A 27,267-nucleotide genomic window follows, 5' to 3' on the forward strand; every position below is an offset into this window, starting at 1 on the left:
AAGCCACCCACCAGCCCCATCTGGTCTTCAATAGGAGGGGCTCGCTGGCTGGGCGATCATCACGACACCCCTTGCCTCGCTTTCTCTGTTTTAATAGACTTTTTTTTGTTTGTTTATTCACTAGAGACACACACAGAGAGAGAGAGAGAGAGAGAGGCAGAGACACAGGCAGAGGGAGAAGCAGGCTCCATGCAGGGACCCTGACGTGGGACTCGGTCCTGGGCTGAAGGCGGTGCTAAACCACTAAGCCACCCGGGCTGCCCTTAATAAAGTTAAAAAAAAAAAATATTAAGATTTACAGGAAAATTGAGAGTGCAGAGTGCTCATATAACCCCACTCACAGACACAGTTTGTCTTGTTATTAATGCCTTATATTAGTCTGGTACATTTGCTACAATTGAGGAAACAATGCTGATACTTTTTTTTAAAATTTATTTTAGAAAGAGCGAGAGTACAAAAGGGGGGGGGGGGACAGAAGGGGAGAGAGAGAACCCCAAGCAGACTTCCTGCTCCCTGCTGAGCACAGGGCCCCTGAGATCACCACCTGAGCCGAAATCAAGAGTTGGATGCTCAACCCACTGAGCCACCCAGGTGCCCATAGATGGATTATTATGAACTAGAGTCCAGAGTTCGGATTTTCTTTTTTTTTTTTAATTTTATTTATTTATTTATTTATGATAGTCACACAGAGAGAGAGAGAGAGGCAGAGACACAGGCAGAGGAAGAAGCAGGCTCCATGCACTGGGAGCCCGACGTGGGATTCGATCCCGGGTCTCCAGGATCGCGCCCTGGGCCAAAGGCAGGCGCTAAACCGCTGCGCCACCCAGGGATCCCTAGAGTTCGGATTTTCTTACTTTTTTCCTTAATTTTTCTGGGCCAGGGTCCCGTCAAGGACACCACATTACATGTAGCTGTCCACCTCACTTTTTCCTGAAGGTGCCATATGCAGAGAGGAGGTTAGAGCAGCACGTAACTGCTTATCTTTTCCTTGGCTTTAAGTCTGTAAACGCTGGGGATGGGGCTGCGTTTTGGTGTTCTGCATGACGGGAGAGCGGAGTAGGATCCTGGGTCCTTGCACAGGCAGGACACTGAGAGGAACTTCACCCTCCATTGTCCCTTGTCCGAACTCTCCCTTGGGTTGTGGGTGGCGGGGAGCAGGGTTTAAAGGGAAGCGAATTTCTGTTTGGGATGATAAGGACATCCTGGACATGGGTGGTGGTGGTAGCTGCACAGATTTGCAAATGTCCTTCAAGGATTGATTGCCCGATTGCACACTTACACGTGGTTAAAATTGTGAGGTTTATGTATTTTTTTACCACAGTAGGTTTTTTTTTTTTTTTAAGTGAAGAAATAAAGATGCAATATAAACAAGACTTCTGGCACTCACTTCGGCAGCACGTATACTAAGCAAGACTTCTACTCTTTGCTCTTCAATAAAGGAAACCTGTATATTTCAAAACAAAATGAAAGTGCCCCTTGGAGGCTTTATAAGTAAATTTCCTCCATACACCTGAGGTCAGCGATCTGTGCAGCCGGGGTTCCAGCATAATCACCGTTACTATTACTACTAATAATGGCATTAGTAGGGCTGCCTGTGATGGACCACTCACCGTGCTGGCAGCTTTACCACTTGGTCTCCTTCATTCCTCGCACAGCCCCAGGGGCAGGTATGTGCAATAGCCTCATTTAAAAAAGGGGCACTTAGCACAGAGAGGTTAAGGGACTCACCGGAGGCTACACAGCTGGTAGTAGCAGTGCCAGGATCCTATCAGAGCCAGGCCCTTCTCACCACCCACTGCAGGGCTTGCAACAGCCCGAACTCCAAAACCATCCTCATAACAGAGGTGTGTCCTTCAACAAGCCAGGGGTTGAGGCTGGTGTGTGGCTGCAGGATACTCCATCTGGTCAAAATGAGGACTAGCAGGACGCCTGAGTGGCTTAGCGGTTTAGCTCCTGCCTTCGGCCCAGGGGGTGATCCTAGGGTCCCGGGATCGGGTCCCACATTGGGCTCCCTGCGTGGAGCCTGCTTCTACCTCTGCCTGTGTCTCTGCCTCTCTCTCTCATGAATAAGTAAAATCTTAAAAAAAAAAAAAAATGAGGACTAGCAAAAGGAGGGGTTAGTCACCTTCTTAAAACAAAAACCCTGCAATAATGGCCATGTTTATTAAGCACATCGCCCTCTATTGTAGGATAGTTTCCCTAAGTATCACCATAGATCTCTAACCCCACAGGGACTGGGCTTTGATGTTCCCCCATAAAAGAGCCCCATAGCAAGTAACTTGGGAAATGTTGCACCTTCCTCTGCCCCCCCAAGATTCAAAGGACCTTTTAGAGGCTCTGAAAATTCCTCTCGTGAAAAAAACTGGTTAAGCTTTGTCTAATCCAGCAATTCCTGATCTTACTTGACCCCAGCACCCATTTTCATTAAAAGAGCCATTGACCGGGGCACCTGGCCAGCTCAGTCGCTACAGCATGCAACTCTTGATCTCACGGTCATGAGGGTCATGAGCCATGCCCACACTGGGCATGGAGCCTACTTAAAAAAAAAAAAAAAAAAACACTGACAGCCCCAGGCCTCCAAATTGCCATGCACACTTGCCTGTGCCATACTGGGGGCAACATGCTTTGCAGTACGGGGTCTTGCTTTGTTTTGTCTTCACTCTAGGTGAGGAATGGAAGTGCAGGGAGGCTCGATGTCTTACTCGTGGTCCTCTGCTTGCTCAACTTAGAAAACAGTAGGGGCGCCTGGCTGGCTCAATCAGTAGGGCATGCGACTCGATCTCGGGGTCACAAGTTCAAGCCCCACATTGAGTACAGAGATTAACTTAAAAATTAAATCTTAAAAAATAAATACTAGAGTTTTCAACATAGAGAAACACCAACTGATGTCAAACTTAAAAAGTTTGAAAAATAAGAAATAAGAAAAATAAATACTAGAGTTTTCAACATAGAGAAACACCAACTGATGTCAAACTTAAAAGAAAAAGTTTGACTGGCAGTGCCAGGAGATGCCAGCAGCTGCTGAGATAGTATTATAACATCTTCTGATAAGCCATTTTATGTCGTATCCCTTTTAGGGTGAAGAAGGGTTTTGTCTTGTCAATAAAAATGTACACGTGTTCCCCTGCCTCCACTCATGGTGAAAGTGACCATTGCACTGAAGTCAAACAAAATCCTAACCTAGCAGGACACTGTGTCCTGTGCTTTGCACCTCACCAGACCCAGGGCATTCTGCTGGAATTTTGTGGTTGTCTCTGTAAAATTTTACATTCTTTGAAGTAGGAGGTTCTTTCTTCCAAGTAAACACTTGTATGCTTAACCTGAGCAGGTTTTTGGATGGTCGTGTGGTTGCTTTAGGCCAACAGTAGGCTTCCCTCAGCAAGAAGGAAGGAGATTCACCCTCTGCCCATCCCGAGGTCCTGGGGTGAAAGATCTTATGGAATTTTTGAAAAAGATTTTGGTTGTTTTTTTGAGAGAGCACAAAGGGCAGAGGGAGAGGGAGAAGCAGACTCCCACTGAGCAGGGAGCTAGATGCAGGACTCAATCCTAGGACCCTGGGATCATGACCTGAACAGAAGGCAGATGCTTAATGGACTGAACCCCCAGGCACCCCATATCTTATGGAATTAAATAAAATTGAGTAAATATCTACCAGAGCCTATTCAGTTTCTAGCCCAACACTGCCCTGCTGGCAAGGAGGGAAAGTCAACGAGGGCAGCAGGCAGCTATAGACACCCCCGCACACACTCCCCTCACTCCCCACAGGGATGGAGAGGAACAGGACCAGAGCCCTGGAGTTTGGGGATCAGGGGCTGGGGCCTGCAATTACACTGAGAAGCCACTAGGTGTCAGGATGCCTCTGGCTTGGGCTGGGTCCCCGCAGGCTGACAGCGGCACCTGTTCCTCTAAGCACCCTCAGATCACGGTTTGCACCAAGTTCATCCTCTGTAGATGGAAAACAAGCTCAGGGAGCAGGTGCTGGTCAACATTTGGGAGAGAGGGAGGGAGCACTGGAGGCTGGCCCATGCCTGGTGCTACACTGGGGAATGGTAAAATGACGGAACAGGATCCAGCCCGTGCCCTTCTAGGGGTTTACAGTCTCCAGGCAAGGACAGTATCTGAGTCTGAACCCCTGCTCCACCTCGTTACCTGTGAGACCTTAAACAACTACTTCTGCTCTGAACCTGCTACCTCCACGTCCTCCAACTGCAGCAGTAATAACCTCCCATCTCTAGTGCTGTGAATGTACCGGTTCGGACCGGCCACCTCATCACAGTGGTGCCACAGCCCAGGCATCACGGGCACGACTCCAGCCACAGACTCAGGGGTGCGGGCAATCCCACGGACTCCATTCCTGTAACAGCCTCGCTTCTGACCCAAGCCTCACATTCCACGATGCCATGGGCAACGCACCACGGACGCCAGTTTCAGAGTCCTGCCCCCTTCCTAAGTCAGGACTCATGCAGGGATAGGGCCCTGTGGGGTGCCTGCTGCCACGGCCTATCTGTCCACACTGGTCATTGCCGCCCCCATGGGGTCCCACACTCCAGTGCTGTCTGCAGCCTTGCTGGGCATGTGGGCCTCTTTGGGCAGCCTGCCTGCTAGGGTCCTGTCACCTGGGTGCCATACCCCTCCTGCATCATTCGCTGGGCACTGGAGGCAGCAGGCCCAGAACCTCCTCACTCCAGACCAGGGGAATGTCCCCGTGGTCCAAGATGCTTCATCAACCCTGCTTCTCCAGGACACCTTGCCCACAAGGAAGACGACACCAGTTCTGCTGTCCCTCTTCCATTCCCCTTTGTTCTCCTAAGGGCTGGGGTTTGGGGGAAATAAAAACAAAGTTCAAAAGATCCACAGGCCCCTTCTGCTTCAGCCCCAGGCCAAGAAGTCCCCCTTGAATGCAGAGAAGGAAAAGCAAGAAGGGGGGGGCAGGATTTCAATATACGTGGTCCCTGCTCTGCATGGTTCCAATACGCAGAAATTTTCATTACTACGGTCTAATAAGATCACATTAGTCCCCCAACAACTCAGTTCAAGTACCAGCTACCCTGTGTCTTAACCGAGTAGCTGCCCGGGGTACAGACTTCGGGGAGCTCTCCAGCATGCAGATCACTCCATGAATGACAGCCGTGCATCGTGATCAGCGACCGTCTGGCGCTTCTTGCAAAGTCCGTGGGTCACTGGTCACCACGCGTGCTCCTCGGTTCCCACACAGCCAGCGAAGTCAGTAGGTGTGCCGCCGTCCGTGACAAATACACTTGATATTTTACCGAAGTGCATCCCGGAAGCAGGGACCTGGCTGTCCCAGGTGAGAGAGCAGCGAGGAAGAGGAGTGTTAACCCTGGAGGTCACAATCGGGGTCCCAGAAGAAAGCGCCGCCGAGGGACGTGGATGCGAGCGGCCAGAGGAGCCTGGCGAGGCCCACGCCACGAGAAGGACCGTGTCCCGAGCCAGTGACATCGGGAAGACTTCACACCGAAGGAGCCCTCGGAGATGCTTCCCACGGCTCCAAGAGCACAGGCAACGCTGGAGCTGATCTCAACCCGGGAGGGCCGGTGACAGCTGGGAAAGGCCCAGAAGAGATGCTCGCAGCGCATCCTAGGTTACACCACGGAACAGGCAAGCCCTGCTCATACTGCTCCTGGTAAGTTTTTTTTCTTATAATTGTGGTTAAATCCTCGTAGTATGCAGTGCACCACCTTAACTGCTTCCAAGTGGCCAGTTCTGTGGCATCAGGTACGTTCACACCGCTGGGCAAACAGGGACTGCTCCACAGGCTTGTGTGTCCATGTTGTGCAGAGACACGCTCATCTTTCTGGGTCGTTCCGATTTTACCACCTGTGCTGCTTTCAAACAAAGAAATAAGCACCATCACTCTCAATGCCTCTGATATTTTAAGTTAGAGTGTACTAAATAAATATTAGTTTTACTGTTTTTATTTGCCTCTGTATTTATAACCAAGGAGAAAGTTTGTAATGTTTGGGAAGTCACTGAACAATCACACTGGTCCGGCAGATTTTTTTTTTCTCTCCACATGTCCATTTAAAAATTACTTTTATTGAGATAAAATTCACCACTTTAATCATTTTAAAGTGTATGATTTGGGGGTTTCTAGTGTATTCACAGTGTCCTGCAACTATCAAGATTGCTTTGCATGGGGACACCTGCGTGGCTCAGTGGGTGAGCGCTGCCTTTGGCTCAGGGCGTGATCCCGGGGTCCTGGGATCGAGTCCTGCATCAGGCTTTCCGTGGGAAGCCTGCTTCTCCCTCTGCCTGTGTCTCTACCCCTCTCTCTCTGTCTCTCATGAATAAATAAAATCTTTTAAAATAAAATAAAAATAAAAAGATTGCTTTGCATAATTTCAGCTTGCAGAATCATTTTTACTGTCCTGTGTGTCTTTTGGTGGACACAGTTCAACCCCCAACAAATGACCTCCCAAGTCCCCAGATATCCCAACAAACCATCTTCATGAGGATGCACTGAGAACTTTGTATTCATACCCCCTCTTCTTAAAGTCTTGAGGAGGGGCAGCCCGGGTGGCTCGGTGGTTTGGCGCCGCCTTTAGCCCAGGGCCTGATCCTGGAGATCCTGGATCGAGTCCCATGTCGGGCTCCCCACACGGAGCCTGCTTCTCCCTCTGCCTGTGTCTCTGCCTCTCTCTCTGTGTCTCTCATGAATAAATAAATAAAATCTTTAAAAAAAAAAAAGTCTTGAGGAAAGGAAGGGGTGACATTTCGATCAGGAATGGAGGTAAACTGCAAAGGCTTGAATTAGACCCAGGATTGACGTGTGTATGTGACACATGGGCACTTAGTGCGCATTTGTAACGTTACAGAAATAAGCTGTGACAGGTTCTTAAGAAGAAGAGGAAGGCTTTGATGTGTATATAACTTAGTTGCTGAATTATACTTTTTTTTTCTTAGTTTTTTAGTTCTGTTAGAATCACTGTGTAATTCACCTGGAGAGAACAAACGTACTCTGTTTATTTACTCATGCCCCAAAGATTTATTCCACAATAAATGGGAGAGCAAGATGCAGTTCCAAGCACAGACATACTAAGATTTGCCATTATCAAGAGAAAGTCCTTGACCTCATGGAATCAGATTCTAGTTGGGGGCATTCACCATGAGTGAGAAGCACAGATAAGTATTGTGCAGAGAAACATGCTCTGAAGACAATAAGGTGATAAAGGGGCAAGTAGTGGGGAAGGTGGTCAAAGAGGTCCTCTTGAGCAGACGGCTGATGAAGAGAAGGCGCTGATGAAGAGCAAGCGTGAACCCTTTAGGACTCTGGAGGAAGAGCATTCTAGAATAAGGGAATGCTTGTTCCCTTGTTCCCATGCTGAGGCATGCTTGGTATCACTGGGGACAACAGAGGGTCAGCACACCAAGGTGGACAGAGGTAGGTGATGGCTTTGGAGGCAAGCCAAGGACCAGATCACTCAGGGCCCAAGTGGGCAAGCCAAGGACCATTCTCCAACTAAGAGGGGTGTGAAGCCACAGAGAACTGACCACTTTGACCTATGTTTATAAAGACTGTTCCCCTGGGGCCTACGGGTAGCTCTCAAGCAGCCCAGGGGAGGGCCAGTAGATTGTCACATAGGATTTTTTTTTTTTAAGATTTTATGTATTTATTCATGAGAGACACAGAGAGAGAGGCAGAGACACAGGCAGAGGGAGAAGCAGGCTCCATGCAGGGAGCCTGATGTGGGACTTGATCCCGGGACTCCAGGATCACACCCTGGGCCAAAGGCAGGCGCTAAGCCGCTGAGCCACCCAGGGATCCCAACATAGGATTTTTAAAAAGGGGATCCCTGGGTGGCGCAGCGGTTTAGCGCCTGCCTTTGGCCCAGGGCGCGATCCTGGAGACCCGGGATCGAATCCCACGTCGGGCTCCTGGTGCATGGAGCCTGCTTCTCCCTCTGCCTATGTCTCTGCCTCTCTCTCTCTCTCTCTCTGTGTGTGACTGTCATAAATAAATAAAAAATATTAAAAAAAAAGTTTTAAAAAGCAAAAACCAACTATGTGCTGCCTGTAAGATACCCTCTTTAAATACAAAGGCCCTAATAAGTTAAAAAAAAATAAAGGATGGGAAAAGACAGACCATGCCAACACTGATCAAAGGAAAGCCAGAGTGGCTATGCTATAATCAAAGTAAATTATGGGGCAAATAGCACTATTAGGAATAGAGGAACAGGGAATCCCTGGGTGGCTCAGCGGTTTAGGGCTTGCCTTCGGCCCAGGGCGTGATCCTGGAGTCCTGGGATCCAGTCCCACATCGGGCTCCCTGCATGGAGCCTGCTTCTCCCTCTGCCTGTGTCTCTGCCCCTCTCTCTCTCTCTCTCTCTCTCTCTGTCTCTCATGAATAAATAAATAAAATCTTTTAAAAAAGAATATATAGAACAGGGCACCTGGCTGGCTTATTGGTTAAGCATCTGCCTTCAGCTCAGGGTCATGATCCCAGGGTCCTGGAATCAAGTCCTAGGCGGGGCTCCTTGCTCAGTGGTGAGTCTGCTTCTCCCTCTCCCTCATTCTCTCTCTCTCTCTCTCTCTCTCTCTCAAATAAATAATTAAATCAAATCTTTTTTTAAAAATGGCTAGAACAAGTAGAAAATCGGTAAGGATATAGAAGACCTAAACAACACTTTCAACCAACTTGGCCTAATTGATATTTCCTAGAACACTCAACCCAACAGCAGCATAATGAATCTTCTAAGATTGGGAGGTATCCGTGTCTAGATGTGTGTTCAATGTCATGGGGCCACGGGAGGTCACCTGGGGAGCACTGTTAGAGCACAGAAGTGACCTGAAGACTGTGCATCGGGCCACTCCAACCTTTAGTTGGAACGGCACCTGCCTGCCTGGCTCAAAGCTGCTGGAAGGTCAAAATCCAAAATCCTTTAGGGGTAGGGAAGGGGAGGGGTCCAGCAAAGGAGGCGAGGGGGTAGTTTGAAGAGGTGGGGGATCCCTGAGTGGCTCAGTGGTTTAGCGTCTGCCTTCAGCCCAGGATGTGATCCTGGGGTCCTGGGATCGAGTCCCACATCAGGCTCCCTGCATGGAGCCTGCTTCTCCCTCTGTCTGTGTCTCTGCCTCTGTGTGTGTGTGTGTGTGTGTGTGTGTGTGTGTGTGTGTCTTTCATGAATAAATAAATACAATATTTAAAAAAAAATAAAGGGGGTAGAGAGGGCCCCCCTGTGTCCAAGCTGCCCTGCGGTCCAGCAAGATGAGAACAGATCACTGGGTTTGGCCATGCAGATGCCAGCGACGCCTGGGACAGGAGCACCTGATCGTGTTCAAGGTAGAGTGAGCGCCGGGCCCACCGTCGCTCATTTTCAAGACATTATGCTGGAAACGGCAGCGAAGAGGTGGAGGGGGGCGCGCCGGCAACGGGGCAGGGTTTTCGTTCCTTTTAAAGAAGAGATGCATTCGAGCAGGTTGGGCTTCGCTGGAAAGGATCCAGGAGACAGTGGGAACACATTTGGGAGCCAGGGGAGAATTCGGAGGTGATGCCCACGAGGAAGGATGGGGTCCAGGGCACGCAGGGAGCCGTGGCCGTGGTGGGGGACACAGGTGGTTCTTAGGTGAGAGAAGGAGCAGGACACCTCCGGAGAGGAGCGCGCAGCACAGCGTCAGGGCTCTCTGAGGACCTGTGCGCAGGAGGGACCCTAACCCGCTGTCCTTACACGCAAACTCCCTAACCTCCCCAGTGGGCGGCGGGATGCAGGCCAGGCAGGCCACAGGCTGGCATTCTCCTCTGGCCACTCCCACTGCTCGCTCTGTGGCCAAGGGCAGGAGGCCCAGGTGACCTCGGGAACCGGAGCCTGGGGGCGCCCCCAGGACAGGTGCGCCGCGGGCGGGGGAGGGGCTCCCGGAGCGCGAGGTCTCCTCCGCGCCACCAGGGGGCGCCAAAGATCGCTCCGCCCGCTCGGGGCGCGGGCCCTGCGGCGGGGGGGGGGGGGGGGGGGGGCGCCCCGACCGCGCCCAGCGCCGCTCCGGCCTGCAGGAGCCCGAGCAGGCTCCAGCCTCCTCCTGAGGCCCCTGGACGGAACCGCGAGGTGGTGGGGCGGGGGGGGGCCGAGGATGAGCTCATGAGGAAGCTCACCTGCACGAGCGAGGGGCAGGTGCAGCCCGCCTGGCCCAAAGCCGCTGGAAGGTCAAAATCCAAAAGGTGCCCTGTGGCCTGGCGGCGGCGGCCCCTCCGCGGGCACCGGTTCCCTGGCTCTGCTTCCACAGCCACTAACCAAGCACCTGCGTGGGGCCGGGCCCCGATGCGTTCCTGGAGGAATGAGCCATGGACCAAGCACTGAACGAATGAGTGAATGAACGAATGAATGAATGGGCAAGCCCACTATGGTACGTGGAGGCAGAGCAGGGGCGATCCCAGGCGAGGAGCGTGAGGATGCAGGGCCAGCCGGGCTCGGTGCCACCCCAGGGTCGTGGGGGGGCAGGATGGGGATGGCATTGAACCCCCAGCGCGCACCTGAGCCACCCAGGGAAGACGGGCGGGGGATGGACGCGATCTCCTCCGTGTACACAGCTCGCCGATTTCTGATAAGACACAAGCCGCCTAGCAGCCACTCTCCTCCATCAACTTGGACCGGATTCTCTTTCCAGCACGCACCCCCCCCCCCAATCCCGCGCTGCCCACTGACAAGTGAAAGCAGCTTCTTTTGTGGACAAGGGAAAGATGAGATGCGCTGGGGAGCAAGCAGGGGGAGAGGCCAGGCTCCGGTGGAGCGCCCCCAGCGCACCCAGGGGCAGCTTGGAGGACACCGATGGAGGCGGGCGGGGGGGGGGGGGGGGGCAAAGGGGCGTCTCACGAGAGATCTCCCCCCTACAGCCCCGGGGCAGAGTAGTCAGGGGATAAGGAATTTAGAGTGCTTGGCACCTGGGGAGGGTGAGCACTCCACCAACATTGCCTATTTTTATTATGTGTTAAACACACCAAATACCTTTTATAAAACAGAAACGCAAGCACTTTGGGTCAAGGTATGAACCCTTGTAGATTGTTCAGATGTTTTTTGGTTTCCATCCTCTTAGAAATAACACTTTTAATTTTGAGCCTAGCACACAGAGCTGCAAAACCAAAGCCTGCGGCTCTGCTGCCCTGGCTCAAGGCCAGGTTGCAGCGTCTTTTGGTTGGATGCCCCGGTGGCTGCATCTCCAGGGGTCTCCCGAACGCGCTGACTCACGGTGCAGGCTGCAAGCAGCCTCTCTCACCATCTGCTGGGTTTCTGGGTCTCAGATGCTGTGTGGTCAATTCAGAGTTCACTAACCTGCCCCTAACAGATTTCCCTTTTCATCCCTGTTCCTACCCCCAGAGGACATGGTGGGGGTGAGGGGTGCTCAGTGGAGTGCTTAGCATTGAGTGAGCATTCAGTGTTAGCTGTCGGTGGCATTATTATTATCCCTGACCAGTATGATCACAGCACAAACTGATTGCAGTTGCTTTATCTTTTCCCTGGAAGGTTATTTAGATCTGTCTGGGCATATTACACAAGGGCAGACTGATGGAGGGCAGGAGGATGGGGTATTAATCTGCCCCCTCTTCCGGGAGCTCCTTAAAGACAAGAATCATCTAATTAGTTTCCATGTTCCAGCAGTCCCTGGGGTTGGCACTGGGTAATTGAGCAAGGATAAGCATATTGTATGTATCCCAGTTTTCCAAAGATGATTTGGGGGAATCAAATCATCCCATCATCATCCTACCAATCAGGACTCAGCTCTGTGACTGTGCACTTTGATATAAAAATAACGCCTTTGGTTTCCCTTCCTCCATCCACCCAATTTAAGAAGCAAGTTATGAGTTTGATTTTTCAGAGGCCAATGAACGCTCCTTAGAAGAAACTGTCATCTCTAAACCAAGAATGTGGGCAGCCTGGACTCCCACCCTTATGTCATCTCGGGGTAATGGGGGAGATCCAGGTGGATGGGAGCTGGGGAAAGCTTTATCTAGCAGGCGTCTCAGTCCCCTCCTTGTGCGGCCTCAGATGCGGAGGCCCATGGAATGACGGTGCCAGCCCCCGCTGCTAGCAGAGCATCAGTATTCTAGGTAGATGTTGTCACCTAGGTCTCCCACTTCGGCATCACAGCATCCGGGGGAGTTGCTTCATGAGCAGCATCCAGCACCCCCAGCAGCAGCATGGCTTTATCCCACGGTTCAGGTGGGCCTCACCTCCTGGCTTCACCTGACACCGCCTCTGCAGTCAGGGCTCCAGCCACAACCTGGAGGCCCCTCTGTCTTTGTAAAGGCGAGTTCCTCTGCTGGGAATGTCCCCTTCCCCACCTCCCCCTCTTTCCAGACTAGCAAGGTGGCACCCTCACGTCCTCCCCCACCCCGGGGGAAAGAAGAAAAAAAAAAAAAAAGGCTCTCACTCTTCCCGTGTATATCTAACAACTATATTTTAGCACTTAACATATTGTAGTCATTCATTCGTTCAACGCGAGAACACAGATTAAATGCTTAGGGCAATGTCGGTCATAACCTAAATGCTCAAAAAAAAAAATCGTTAGCTCTCATCCTCGACACCATTCATTCATTCAATATTCGTGGAGTGTCTCAGGCTCTATGCTGTGCTGCCACAGCAGCGAACGCGACAGGTACAGTCTCTGACCGCCCCGCCCCGCCCACGGGCCAAGTGAAGTTCCCACCTCCAGGGCTCGCGGTGCGGGGAAACGCGGGGCCCCGCCCAGCGCTGGGACTACAAGTCCCAGAAGGCCGAGCGGCGGCGTCGCGGGGAGGGGGCGCGCGCACGCGCAACGTCGTGACGCCAGGGCGGGGAGCGGGCGCTAATGGCTGAGGCGGCGGGCCGCGGGCGGGGCGGGCAGGCGGGCGGCGGCCTTTAGGGCGGAGCCGGCGCCCGCTCGCTCAGTCGGCCGCGGCTAGCGGACGGTCAGTTCCCGGCGCCCGTTTCTCTCGTCCGCTCGCTCTCGTGCGGAGCCGCGGCCGTCTGCCCAGCGCGCCCTGCGGGTCCCGAGCGCGGCGCCATGTCGGAGCCGGGCGGCGGCGGCGGCGAGGACGGCTCGGCGGGCCTGGAGGTGTCGGCCGTGCAGAACGTGGCCGACGTGTCGGTGCTGCAGAAGCACCTGCGCAAGCTGGTGCCGCTGCTGCTGGAGGACGGCGGCGAGGCGCCGGCCGCGCTCGAGGCGGCGCTGGAGGAGAAGAGCGCCCTGGAGCAGATGCGCAAGTTCCTGTCGGACCCGCAGGTGCACACGGTCCTGGTGGAGCGCTCCACGCTCAAAGGTGCGCGGCGGCCGGCGGGCGGGCGGCGGGCGGGGGGGGCGCCCCGAGGGCTGGGGCGAGCCCGGCGCCACGCCCCCTGCTGGGCGGGAGCCCCGGGTGCCCCCTTCCGGGTGGCGGGAGCGGACAGGGGCGCCCCGGCCTCTCCGAGCCCCGCAACAATGGGCTCGCTTTGTCTGCTCGGGCCCCAAGATGGCCGAGTTGGGTGGAGACGGCGTCTGCCGGGCTGAGCGCGGGCGGAGGCCGCATCCCGGCCTCCGATGTCACATGAGCTCTTCGGTTTCGATTTGCGTCCCGGCCACGCCGGCCCCGGGGAGGGATGTGTCGGGGGCCGACCCGCGGGGCCGTGCGCGCCCGGGGGGAGGGGTCGGGGCCCTTCCCCGTGGACCCAGGTGCGGAGCCGGGCCGCGAGCCGAGCATCCCTGCGCCCGGCGGGTGCGCGCTCCCGCTCCGTGGGCCGCCGCCCGGTGCTCCCAGCCTCCCGGTGCTCCCAGGGCCGCCGCCCGGTGCTCCCAGCCTCCGTGCCGTGTCTGCAGGGGATTTCCCTGTTTCAGGCTGCGACGAAGTGGACTCGCCCAGAGTCACCAGCCCCCCCTGCGCTCCCCCCAACCCCCCGGTCTAGACTCGGCGTCTCAGTGTCCAGCACGCTGCTGGATTTCACCAACCACACCTATAATATTTGCTTAGTATTTAGATGATCCTAATGGTGACCTCCATGATATCTGAACCTAGTTTACAGGTTTGTTGTTTTGTTTTTTTTTGTTGTTGTTGTTGTTTTTTGTTTTGTTTTGTTTTGTTTTTAAAGAGAGACCCGGATAGGCACACCTACTCGGGGAGAGGGAGCGAAAGGTTTGCATTTTGCAGCAGTCTCCTCAAACAGTGACCTTCGTCTTGAGGGCTGAGCCTGTCCTCGGGGAGTGTCTGGACTCTGCAGGACCGCTTGGTGGTTGATGGAGAGCGTGTTTGGCAGCGCAGAATGGGTGTAGCACTGTCCATCTGGGAACCCAGGAGGGATGTCCAAGTAAATTTTAACCTTAGGGGCACCCGGGTGGCTCAGCGGTTGAGCATCTGCCTTCGGCCCCAGGGCGTGATCCTGGGGACCCGGGATCAAGTCCCACATCAGGCGCCCTGAATGGAGCCTGCTTCTCCCTCGGCCTGTATCTCTGCCTCGCTCTGTGTGTGTCTCATGAATAAATAAAATTTAAAAATAAATTTTTTTTTTAATCTAAAAAAAAGTTAAGGAACTGGCCACTGTCTGAAAATGTTTACCAGCGAGCTTTTTATAATCTCAAAAAAGCTGTAAGGCCTGTCAATAATGGGATTTATACTGTCTCACCCCACCCCCACCCCCACACACTCATACTTATGTTTCTTTCTGATAGTTTGTTTCTTTCAAAAGCTGTTCTTGCCCCGGATATGCTTCATTGTAGCTTACGTGTCTGTGAGAGGTTTGGAGGGTCAGGGTGTGAAAAAATGTTTTTCCTAGATACACATGGAATGTTCAAAAAAATGAGCTTTTCAGACACATTTAGACTATTAATGTTGCTTAGGGTTTTCTGTTGTATTGGGGATCATGTTTTCCAGGCTGGAAACCACTAGTGTTAAAAAAATTTTTTTTTTTGGACCCACTTAATCTTTCAAAAAGGGTACATATTTAGTCATGATACAAAATTTTAAGTATACAGATAAAGTAAAAATCACCGGGACTCCTTTGAGCCAGATATAACCAGTGTCAGCATTGTGGAATCTGTCTTTCTGATTATTTTTCAGTGACTGTGCATTGTTTTATTAAACTATACCTTAATTTGTGTTACATTACTGTGTTTTGAGTAGTTTGACCTTGGCTAATTCTTGATCGTACTTTCATTGCACAGTTGACGTATTTTAAAATCGGTGATTTCTACCTTGGGCCTCAGGTTTTGTTTTTGTTTTTGGTTTTTTATGGAAAAAATTTGTAAGTTTTGTTTTTGCTTCTAGACAGCTTATCAGTAATCGACTTTTCTCAAACATTAGAACTGAACTTTGCTAAGATTATCGGGGGAAAGTACTATTTCTGTAGTATACTTTTCATTGCAAATCATCTGTTTTCTTAATGTACATTTTCTTACTTCAGCAAAGCAAATGTCCAAGCATCCAGATCTTGGTTCCATAATGACTTGCACTTTTGAACGTGGGCTAAGGAGTGAGAGTGTCTAAGATTGAAATCCTACCTCATTCCTGTATTTACAAAAATAAAAAAGTATTTCTCGTAGTTCAACCTGTCTGTAATTTATTTTTCACTTAAATTTAAAAAAAAGACTATATGGTCCCCTCAGTCTAGTTGGCATCCTGACTAAAGTAGCATGATTTAGGGCAAGTACTGACCCAGATCACTTGATAGGAGGGCTTTCTTCTGGGTGATTTTTGAGTTAGCGTTGGCCTTTGTACATTTAAACAGATGTGAGCACCCAGTAGCTAGTTACAGTGAAAAGGTAGGCTTGCTTTGTGTTGTGGAAAACAAATCTGTGTAAACTGAGTAGACTGTCAACAAGAATGAAGTCATAATTTAGTGAACAAGGGAAAGTGATTTTATTTTATCCTCCCCTTCTTTTTATGGAAACAATTTTCCAAACACTTGTAATTGAATACAGAAGCATTTTTACAATAAAATATATATGTGTATTTTTTAAACCACCCTAGCTAGCTGTGAACTTTTCTGTTAAAGTACAGTATTCCTTAAAATGTAGAATAAAGGGATCCCTGGGTGGCGCAGCGGTTTGGCGCCTGCCTTTGGCCCAGGGCGCGATCCTGGAGACCCGGGGTCGAATCCCATATCGGGCTCCCGATGCATGGAGCCTGCTTCTCCCTCTGCCTGTGTCTCTGCCTCTCTGCCTCTCTCTCTCTCTCTCTCTCTCTCTCTGTGACTATCATAAGTAAATAAATAAAAATTAAAAAAAAAATGTAGAATAAAGGTTGTGAATTTAACAGTTTATTTTGATACTAAAGGATTGGAGAGTTGGTGGGAAGGGAAATGTTAAATTATGGCCCCTCTGATTTGAAAAAGAGAACTCTCTTTTCTGTAATTCCTGGCCTGTAGAAAACTGTTTCACCAGAGTATACTTCTAAAATTACAATCAGAGGGACGCTTGGGTGGCTCAGTGGTTGAGCGTCTGCCTTTGGCTCGGATCATGGTCCTGGGGGCTCTGGGATCAAGTCCCACATTGGGCTTCCAGCAGGGAGCCTGCTCCTCCCTCTGCCTATATCTGTCTGCCTCTCTCTGTGCATCTATCATGAAGAAATAAAATCTTAAAAAATAATAAAATCTGGGATGCCTGGGTGGCTCAGCAGTTAAGTGCCTGCCTTCAGTTCAGAGTGTGATCTTGGAGTCCCGGAATCGATTCCCACATCAGGCTCCCTGTATGGAGCCTGCTTCTCCCTCTGCCTGTGTCTCTGCCTCTCTCTGTGTGTCTCTTACGAATAAATAAAATCTTTTAAAAAATTAAATTACAATCAGATAGGTGCCCGTTACTTCATAGGCATTTTACAATTTTAATGACATTCTATAGCAGGTTTTACCTGAAGTACATTTTTATTGGATGGTAAAGATGGGAGCAGATGAGAGATGCTTCAGTTTGCAGCTGGTGAAAATGGTGGTTCTAGGACTGCTCCGGCTCGTTAGTGACCAGGCTGAGGTTGGGGTCGATGCTGTGAGTTTTTGTTTATTTTTCCCTTTGGGTGTCTTAGCCTTGGCACTTTGTCTTTAAAACTGAAAATAGTCACCACCTTTGGTCAATACTTATCCTACATTTTTCTAAAAGACATCATTTAGGAGGTTTTACCTCATTATTGCAGAGATGGCTAGAGCTAGAATGTGAAAGAAAGCGAGAACTTTTTAAGTGCTCAACTTCTTAGAGATACAGCAGTGTGGAAGGTTTAATGGGGAATGTTTTTGTGGATTTTAAAAATTAGTTTTCTGAGAACTTAATTTCCCTAATGGATGAAGAAATGATGACTAAAATGTATTCATTTCTGGCCTTTGCTTTGTTCCCAAAATGGTTAGGAAAATTGTTAATAAATTAGCAGGAAGACTTTTGCTGTGACAGTACACTCCTTTGAAGCCGTAGGCCAGGAACCTTGCAGCCTGGATTCCTACTGTCCTGTGCTGTCACACTGTAGGCGGGCCCTGCCCTCTATAGGACAAACCAGTCTGCAGCTCAGTAAGTTTGAATATGCAGTGTAGCGTAAGCACATAACATTTATGAGCAGCAAAGGGAAAACCATCATCGCTTCTTTTTAAAAAGTAAAGATGGAGGGAAATTCTGTTTGCCAGCATTGTAGAGTATTACGTGAGATTTAACCCTCCCTTCACGTTGTAAAAAGTCTTATCAATGGAAGTCTTCAGGTTAGAGATAAAACTCAGACTTTCTCCCCATGCCCTGAGCCTCAGGCCAGATCAGGGAGTAGTTGTGACAAAGAAGTCACAGCCCTGGGACGCCTGGGTGGCTCAGTGGTTGAGCGCCTCTTCAGCTCAGGTCGTGATCCTAGTGTCCCGGGATCGAGTCCCACATCGGGCTCCCTGGTCAGTGGGGAGCCTGCTTCTCTCTCTGCCTCTCTGTGTGTGTCTTTAATGAATAAGTAAACAAAATCTTTAAAAAAAAAAAAAAAAAGGAGGAGGCAATGGGTGTTGAGGTGACAAGAAAAAGTACCAGATACAGGAAAGGGGGAATCTCTAGCAATTGTGTGTGAGCTTCCCCACAGGGAAGACATCTGTGACAGTGACAGTGAGCTACCAGAGTAACGTGGCATTAGTAGGTTTTGGATTTTAAGAGGAAAAGAAAATGAAAGATAAAGGAGAACCAGGAAAACATGTAACAAGTAATTTGGTAGTTTGTGTGGGCCAGAGAAAACAACTGGCTGCCTTTGCTGGGTGGAGAAGAACCTGCCCCATGGCTGAGAGAGTGGGAGGGAGGGGGATGAGGGACTGACCAGGGACCTGGGAAGCTGGGCAGCCTGGCCTGCCCTGCCCCTTTACCATCTGTTGTGCCCTCTAACCTTGCATGTTCACCAGGCTTTCTGAAAGCACACCCGGTCTCCCTAGGGGAGGAAGTCCGAGTCTTAAGGTAATTGAGTGCACATCTTTTTATATTTCACTAAGTGAAACATAATGGTCACCTAATTCACAGTGTAATGATGCAAATCACTCTGAGTTTGAAATACATTAAACTGGGCTTTCGATAGAAATATACACAGACTTGTGCTAAGTGACATTTTGAACATCTGTAGAAATTCAGTGAACTCTCAGAAGTTAACCAAAGAAATGTTTACAGGTCACTAAATGTGTGTATCAATGTGGCTCAACACTTTCTGTACTGGTACTTTGATTCTTGGAGTGTATTAACTAACAGGCAATATGCTATTGGCCCATTATGTGTTAACAGTAATGTTAGCAGCATTAGGAAACTGATTCAGACTTTCCTGAAAGTGGTATTGCCTGATAAAATATGCAGATTGTATTGGTTATAAGCTTCTAAATATAGCAGGATTAATAGCTTCTTTGTTATTCAGGATTAACTATTGAGTATCTTTCCTCTGAACAATTTTAAAAAATGTTTCTGCAGAATTAGAATGTTACACTGTTATTATTTGGAACATGTAATAATTTAGAGGGAGGCAAAAAGGTTAAATCATTTGATGTCAATTTATAAAACAATGGTAGGTCTTTCTACTAGGAATCAGACACTCAGACCTCATTTAATCTCTTTTATGGAGAATAAACATTTAAAAACTAATCCAAAATGGGTTCTATGATTTCCTTAAATTATTGCCATCAAAAGAAATTAGGGTTTTAACAAAGCAGTGGAGGATGCTTATTGGATATCCTTGTCTGAGGACTGTGTCTTTGGGTGTGCCTTCCCGAGCTCAGGCAGTGTTCTGCTGCATTGCGGTATTCCTGGTGGGGAGCTGGGCGTTCCCAGCAGTGCTGAGACAGAGCAGAGCCGTGACTCATCGCATGGCCCAGTGCCCAGTTCCTTTAACCTTGTTTGCATTAGGAAGTGCAGGCAGCGTGGCTAGATGCTGCATCCAGTTGGCATGTTTTCTGTGTGATTTTATTTTATAGATGATGAATCTTGCCTTGGAGGAAGAAATGATTCAAAATGAATATACCATGTTTTTTAGTTATATCAGGAATTTCCTTTAGTGATTATAGAATGGTACTTTTCTAGATACTGCTTGGATGCTATTTTGATGACATATATTTTATATAATTCATAAAACAGAGTTTGGAAAATTGAAGGAGAAAATACTCCATAGCCCTACCACCCTGAAAACTGTTTTAGTTTGGGATTCTTTCTTTTTTTTTTTTTTTTTTTTTTAAGACTTTATTTATTTATTCACGATAGACATAGAGAAGCAGAGACACAGGCAGAGAGAGAAGCAGGCTCCATGCAGGGAGCCCGACGTGGGACTGGATCCCGGGACTCCAGGATCATGCCCTGGGCCAAAGGCAGGCACTGAACTGCCGAGCCACCCAGGGATCCCCTAGTTTGGGATTATTTCTTTGTCTGTTCATGTGCTTGCATTTTAGAGATTACAATCATATGCGTGGTTGGTTTCAGGCACTATGATCTGTATTGTGGTATTTCCATATTTTGGTAGTTAGAAAACCAGACTGATGTGTTTAGTTTTTTTTTTTTTTCTTTTAAATTATTTTTTAAAAAGAGCTAGGAAGTCCCTGGCATACTAGAATAGTTGGCCACCTCCTCTTCTTAAAATTATACTAAAAACAATAATTTGGAAGAATTATATAGATATAGTATTATTTTTCATCTTTTCGTGTATATATTGTATTTGTCTCATCTTAAAGCTAATGAAATAAATGACTTTGGCTCAGACCTGTATACCCAGATTTTCAGTTGTTGGTGCTTAAAGAAACTTTATAGACCATCTAATTTAATATCCCACCCCCTCCTCTGCTGCCTATTATTTTTTAGTTTCTAAAATTTTAATTCCAATATAATTAACATAGTGTTATACTAGTCTCAGGTGTACAATATAGTGAGTCAGCACTTCTGTACATTTATCATACGTATACTCTTCGTCTCTTTCACTTATTTTACCCATCCCTTGACTCTGCTGCCCATTTTTCATTTCATGAATTTGAGGAAGAAGAATGACTTTCCCAAGATCACTCAGATAAGTCTGCTGCCTTTGCTCTTACATCATGACTTAAATGTGAAGGCAAAACACACATATCATGTTAATCCTTGGGTAGGTGGGAATCCCTGGGTGGCTCAGTGGTTTAGTGCCTGCCTTCGGCCCAGGGCGTGATCCTGGAGTCCCGGCATCGAGTCCCACATCAGGCTCCCTGCATGGAGCCTGCTTCTCCCTCTGCCTGTGTCTCTGTCTCTCTCTCTCTCTCTCTCTCTCTCTCTCTCTTTCTGTCTCTCATGAATAAATAAAATAAATCTTTAAAAAAATCCTTGGGTAGAAATTTTTGCCAATGCAGATATTCCATACAATATATCATTGCAAAGATAATTCAACTGGAGCATTTATGCATCTAGTAGATCAGTACTAGATCTAGTGCTTTGGATTATTTTCCAGTCTTACAAATTTTAATTTTTCAATTGTGCTTTTTTAATTATTCAGAAATTTTGTTCAGGGTCATCTCGGTGATTCTGTCAGTTAAGCATCTGACTCTTGATCTCAGCTCAGGTCTTAATCTCAGGGTCATGGGTTCAGGTCCTGGATTGGGCTCCATGATCACTATGGAGCCTACTTTAAAAATAAAAGACATTTTATTCACATGCATCTTGAGCTATCTTACTATTGAATTCCAGTAAGCTTTTTAAAATGACTACTGTGCATGATGTTTGCTGTGGGGAATCAGTATGTTCCCTGCCCTACAAGAGCTTGCTACTGGGGAGGAAGATGCACTCATAAATCGACCCCCAAGCAGGCTCTGAAAAGTGGTGTCAGAGCAGAGGGGAAGGCTAGGTGAATGCCTCTTGGTGACCCTAAGGATATTTCTTGGTAACAATTTTCTTGATGGGTATCTGCACTGAAAGGACCTTGATGAGGGATGAAGTAGTTCGTGTACTGGGGAGGACCCTGGATTTGGAATCACAGACTTCTGAATTCTCACTTTGTCCCTTTCCAGACACACATTGGTCAGTTTACTTACATTTCTTGGAAAACATGGGTAAGAATAGTCATGCCAACCCCCACAGTGTTGTCATGAATGTTAGGTATGTGATATGCCTAAAGTATTTTTAGTAAAATGCCTGTCCATAGTGAGTGTTGAGTAAACACCTGAGCAGAATACCCAGAGTTGGAAGTAGAAAGCATCTTCTGTGTTGGGAGAGTACAAGGGATGAGACTGCCAGGAGTGGGTGGTGAGCACTGGCCATAGAGAACACCACTGCCCGGGACCAGACCCTGTTCTGGTGCTTCCAGCACCCCAGGCAGAGAAGTTAACTCCCTTGCCCAGGATCACACAGCAAAGTGCCTGGGTCAAGAGTCAGAAAATAAATGGATAGGAAGGGAAAAATAGAGCCAAGTCATGCGGAGGTTTAACTGTCAGGTTGGGGGTAGGGCGATTGTTGATATTGACATGAATTTGACATCATATTTATTATAATTTGTAGAGGATGTTGGTGATGAAGGAGAAGAAGAAAAAGAATTCATTTCCTATAATATCAACATAGACATTCATTATGGAGTTAAGTCCAATAGGTGAGTTGTGTGACTATACTGGTACCTTGGATTATAAGCTTGTAAGATTTGAATGTAGATCTTAATTGACTCAGATGAAGACATTAAGAAAACATTCAAGATTTCTGCTTTTTAAATTCAGTATCTATCTTTGATTTCATGTATTGGAACTCTGAGAATTTCCAAGTCAGTATTTATTCTAAAGTAGTTTTATTTTAATTGCTACGTCATGGCATCCACTTTAGGTTTGAGCCGTAATGTACTTAACATGTGTAATAATAATTCTCAGATTATTCTCAGAAATTCTCAGAATTTTCTTTATTTTATAAGTGACTAGTAAAAACCTAATAAAGATTCTTAGGTAGAGGTCTAATTCTTTTTAGTATAAATCCCTAAAGAAAACATTACTGGTTCAGATGCATTTGTCATTACGGTCTTTAATGCATGTTACCAGGTTTTTCCCACCTAGAGAAATGGTGCCAATTTACACACCAGTAGACATATCCAAATTTAAGTATGTAAATGTTTAATTTATACTGCATTGGTTTTTTAAAACTTTTTATTTTGAATAATTTCAAGCTTACAAAAGAGTTGCATGAATTATATACAGTTGATATCAGGTATCCGTTGTTAACATAGCCACATTTGCATTATCGTTTTTTGCTTTTTGTTTTTTTTTCTTCTCGAACCGTCTAAGAGTTAGTTGTAGACAGCCTGCCCCTTTATCCTTAAATACTTTATTTTTTATTTTTTTTTAAGACTTTAGTATATTTCCTAAGAACAGGGACACTTCTATTCATAGCCTTGGTACAATTTTTAAATTCAGGAAGTAGTACAAAGGCACTCTTTACCATGTGCATATTCAGATTGTCTCAATATTATGTCCCTTACAGTAATTCTCCCTTGATCCTGAATCTAATTTTGTGTCTCTCATGATATTGACATTTTTGAGAAGTACAGACCAATGGTGATACATATTTGTGCATTTTTGGTAGGGTTGCTATTAAGACTTTTTCCTTCTCAGTATGTCACATCAGGAGGCTTTAATGACTTTTTAGAATAACAAAGTATTATGTGTAAAGTACTGCCCTGGGAATGGAAAATTCAAATACTAATTTTTTTGAACTGTTGATTTAGCCATCTTTGAGCATCTATTATATGTAAGATATAGCAGTACATATGCAGGGAAATAAAACCTGGTTCCCAGAAGCTTGTGATCTTTTGGGAGAAAGCTCAGCAGGTACACCACTAGCTGTACTACTTGACAAAATATTAGAGGCACAGAATACCATGAAACATGGAGATTGGCAAGAGTGATTCTGGTTAGGGAAGGCCCCATGGAAGAGGTAATGCCAAAATTGGGTTTTGAGGATTACCTGGAATTTCAGCAGATGAATGTAGATTTCTTAAGCAAAGACACAAAGGCATGTAATGTTCAGAGAATGGGACATCTATTTTAAGCAGTGTCTTGGGTAGGGAAGGGGGTACATAACAGGAGATAAGACTGGAAGAGTAGATTTAGGCCAGGCTGTGGGGGGTCTGGAATGCTTTCTTGTCACTTTAACCTGTGAGTGACTGTTATTTATTAAAGCTAATCTGTGACTTAGTGCCGTAAATAAATGGTACAAATGAGCATATGATCAGATTTAAGCACATCATGGCTTGTAACTTGCAGTTACTAGGGAGGTTCATGCGAGTGAGGGCAAGGTTATGAACTCAACCCATACATTAGACAAATTAATTTTGCCTGGTTTCATGGTCACCCAAAACCTTGACCTTGATTCAGTTGTTCTCACCTGAGTAAAGAAAGAAAAGCAGTTTTTCACTATTAGAAAAGCAGCTCTTTAATGTATTCTTTTTTTTATGTATTCTTAATATGATTTTTAATTTAAAACATTCAAATGAATTTTTAATTTACGTACAACACAAAGAGGACAATAGTTACTAAAACTGGTTAGGAATGAGGTTTTTTATTCTAATTTCTTTTTTTGCTTTCTTTTAGCTTGGCATTCATTAAACGTACTCCAGTAATTGATGCAGACAAACCAGTGTCTTCTCAGCTCCGAGTCCTCACACTCAGTGAAGACTCCCCATATGAAACCCTGCATTCTTTCATTAGCAATGCGGTGGCTCCTTTTTTCAAGTCCTATATCAGAGAGTCTGGCAAGGCAGACAGGTAAAAACCCTTCTTCCTCTGTTGGTTTGAATGTCCTATTTCACTTAGTGTTCACAAGACACTGTGAAAGATACTGTAAATTCGGAAATTGGGAGGGCAAAGCCAGTAAACCAAGAGGATATAATTCTGTTGCATTAATAAGATATATGTTATTAATGTTTGACAGACCTAAGATAATAGGCTCTTTTGGAGACCAACAGCACACTAAAGTTTGAAGTGTTTGTTAACCTTTTTAGGGATGGTGATAAAATGGCTCCTTCTGTTGAAAAAAAGATCGCAGAACTTGAAATGGGGCTCCTTCACTTGCAGCAAAATATTGAAATTCCAGAGATCAGCCTGCCAATTCATCCCATTATTACAAATGTTGCAAAACAATGTTATGAACGTGGAGAAAAGCCAAAAGTTACAGACTTTGGAGATAAGGTTGAAGACCCAACTTTTCTCAATCAGTTACAATCAGGAGTTAACCGTTGGATACGAGAAATTCAAAAAGTAAGAGCATGGTATTGGATGTGTTTATAAAGTACTGTATTCTTTAATATCTCAAACTGGTTTGAGTTTTTGTCAGTGAGATGAAGTCTCCAATGATGTTAGTGGTTCTCTCCTTTGTGCTGGGATAGCGTGCAGTTATTTAAATATTAACCTTGAGAGAATATTGATCTCAGCTGTCTTATGTGCCTTTGCTTTCACTTATTAAACCACTTACAATCGACAGGAAAGGAAATCTACTTGAAATATAAAAATTAAGTTGTAATGCATGTGTTCAGTTAAATGATACTTTTCTACCTTTATTTAAATAGTGAATACTCTTGAATATTATTTATCCTTAAAGGTGACCAAACTTGATCGAGACCCTGCCTCAGGAACAGCCTTGCAGGAAATTAGTTTTTGGTTAAACTTGGAACGTGCATTATACCGCATACAGGAGAAACGAGAGAGCCCAGAAGTTCTCCTTACTTTGGATATTTTGAAACATGGCAAGCGTTTCCATGCCACTGTCAGTTTTGACACTGACACAGGTAAAAACTAGGACTAATAATGTGATCAGTAAGTTATTGATTTGGCTTTTGTGAGATCTTATGGATAATTTCAGTGAAAGTCAATAGATGAACCATCTTTCCTGTTTCTTCTTGTGTCTTGTCTCCTTTTCCCCCAGGTCTAGGTAATGAAAATGATTTTCCCATATACCTTCCTTCCTCTTTAGGAGTTTTGGGAACATAAGCCAGTTTCTAGGCCTGAGTAGAGAATCCCTGGACTCTTAGAATTTTCCTCCTATTTCTCAGTTACCTGATTCCTTGAGGAGATAGTTACTTTTTTAGTATGAAGTCGAGTGTGCTTTTGACGATCCAGGCAGGAAGGTAGTTGACATTAAACAGAAGTTGTTTGCCCACAGGACTGTGGAACGAGAGCTGGACACTGCTTTCTCTTCCTCTTTCACCTGCCCCATTTTCCCCATTCTCTGCCTTCCTCCCTGTTCTGAAAAGTGATCAAGATAAATTTAGTTTCCTGAATGCACAACAATGTGAGTGATGTTTTATTAGCACACACTGGGCACTCAAAGGTTTGGATACCAGAGAATGTTAGAACAAGGAATCGGGGCTGTGATACTCATCATGTTCTTTTCCTACCCCTCCCAAAAAGGCATGCTGCCCACATTTTAAATGTTTGAGGAACTTCCAGGTAGAAATCTTCTAGTTACTTGGAGCACATTGCACATGTTACCTGATCCTAATGCTAAAAGGTACACCTTGAAGTTTGTTTTTAAATACTCCAGAAATTTTTATTTCTTTCCTAATACTTTTTTTTTTTTTTTTTTTTTATCTTATGCTGGAGGAATCAAAGTAGACTAGACCCAGGTGCTTCTGGGATTCTGTGTCCATAACACATTCACCTCATATGAGCCATGGGTATAACATTTACATTTTAGTGTTCCTAAGGATGATAAAATTACAGTTTTTCTAAACCTAATGTTATTTATAGAACATTTAGATGGTATAGGAAACAATGAAATCTGTGGGGCCATCACCTACAGCCTTTAGAGTATTTGTGACTTGACTGATATTCTTAAAAAAGCAACGAGACTCTCCGTTAATTAACAGAGGATCATCCTGTTAATAACATGTTCTTTTTTTCAAATATCAGTTTCTGTGTCACTGACTCTTCTGCAACAGCAGAATGTTCCGTTGTAAGACTGTATTTCAGTTTACTTACCCAGTGTTAAGTTGTAAGCAGTATCCTCTTAGTTGTATTACTTTTCCCTAATAAAGGTATGGTTGACATGTAACAATATATTATATGTGTATTACTTTATATGAAAACCATTAACCATTTCTCTGTTAATCTAGGTCTAAAACAGGCTTTGGAAACTGTGAATGACTACAATCCTCTGATGAAAGATTTTCCTCTGAATGATTTACTGTCTGCCACTGAGCTGGACAAAATAAGGCAGGCACTTGTTGCAATTTTCACCCATTTGAGAAAGATCCGAAACACAAAATATCCCATTCAGAGGGCACTGCGTTTGGTGGAGGCAATTTCAAGAGACTTGAGTTCTCAGTTACTCAAAGTATTGGGCACCAGAAAATTGATGCATGTTGCTTATGAAGAATTTGAAAAAGTAAGTTTTAATATATCAGAAAACCATCCTCAGGGCATGGAGATGAAAACATGCTGTAATAATCTTGCTTTTGTAAATTGTATCCTAGGTTATGGTTGCATGCTTTGAAGTCTTTCAGACTTGGGATGATGAATATGAGAAGCTTCAGGTATTACTGAGAGACATTGTCAAAAGAAAAAGGGAAGAAAATCTGAAGATGGTGTGGCGAATCAATCCTGCCCACAGGAAGCTCCAGGCCCGCCTTGACCAGATGAGAAAATTTCGACGCCAGCACGAACAGCTGAGAGCTGTCATTGTCAGGGTCTTGAGGCCACAGGTGTGTATCACATTTTTAAAACACGTATATGAGTTTTTATAATCTCTTTTTTTTTTTAAGGTTTTATTTACTTATTAAAGAGAGAGTGGGCGGTGGGCAGAGTGAGCGAGCGAGAGCATGAGCAGGGGGAGGGTTAGAGGGAGAGGGAGACACAGACTCCCTGCTGAACAGGGACCCTCTCCCCCATGTAGCGCTGATCTCAGGACCCTAAGATCATGACCTGA

The 27,267-nt window shown here is 46.6% G+C and overlaps 1 protein-coding gene and 1 long non-coding RNA gene across 2 annotated transcripts in view; one reads left to right on the forward strand and one right to left on the reverse strand.

The window, feature by feature from the left end:
• Positions 1–3,482: 3,482 nt before the first annotated feature.
• Positions 3,483–10,609, reverse strand: LOC144321167 (uncharacterized). The gene is made up of 2 exons (XR_013386933.1): positions 10,481–10,609; positions 3,483–5,843 (listed from the first exon to the last, which is right to left on the reverse strand). It is a non-coding gene; the product is annotated as an uncharacterized LOC144321167 (long non-coding RNA).
• Positions 10,610–12,907: 2,298 nt separating this feature from the next.
• Positions 12,908–27,267, forward strand: part of DYNC1H1 (dynein cytoplasmic 1 heavy chain 1) — a 68,077-nt gene continuing 53,717 nt past the window's right edge. Inside the window, exons 1-7 of the mRNA XM_077910641.1 lie at positions 12,908–13,243; positions 21,868–21,955; positions 23,937–24,110; positions 24,347–24,602; positions 24,943–25,129; positions 26,456–26,727; positions 26,816–27,043. Of these exons, the coding sequence (XP_077766767.1) occupies positions 12,988–13,243; positions 21,868–21,955; positions 23,937–24,110; positions 24,347–24,602; positions 24,943–25,129; positions 26,456–26,727; positions 26,816–27,043 (1,461 nt within the window). The 5' untranslated portion in view covers positions 12,908–12,987. The remainder of the gene's footprint in view (positions 13,244–21,867; positions 21,956–23,936; positions 24,111–24,346; positions 24,603–24,942; positions 25,130–26,455; positions 26,728–26,815; positions 27,044–27,267) is intronic.

The sequence above is a fragment of the Canis aureus genome, chromosome 9, assembly GCF_053574225.1.
Source record: "Canis aureus isolate CA01 chromosome 9, VMU_Caureus_v.1.0, whole genome shotgun sequence".
Lineage (NCBI taxonomy): Eukaryota > Metazoa > Chordata > Mammalia > Carnivora > Canidae > Canis > Canis aureus.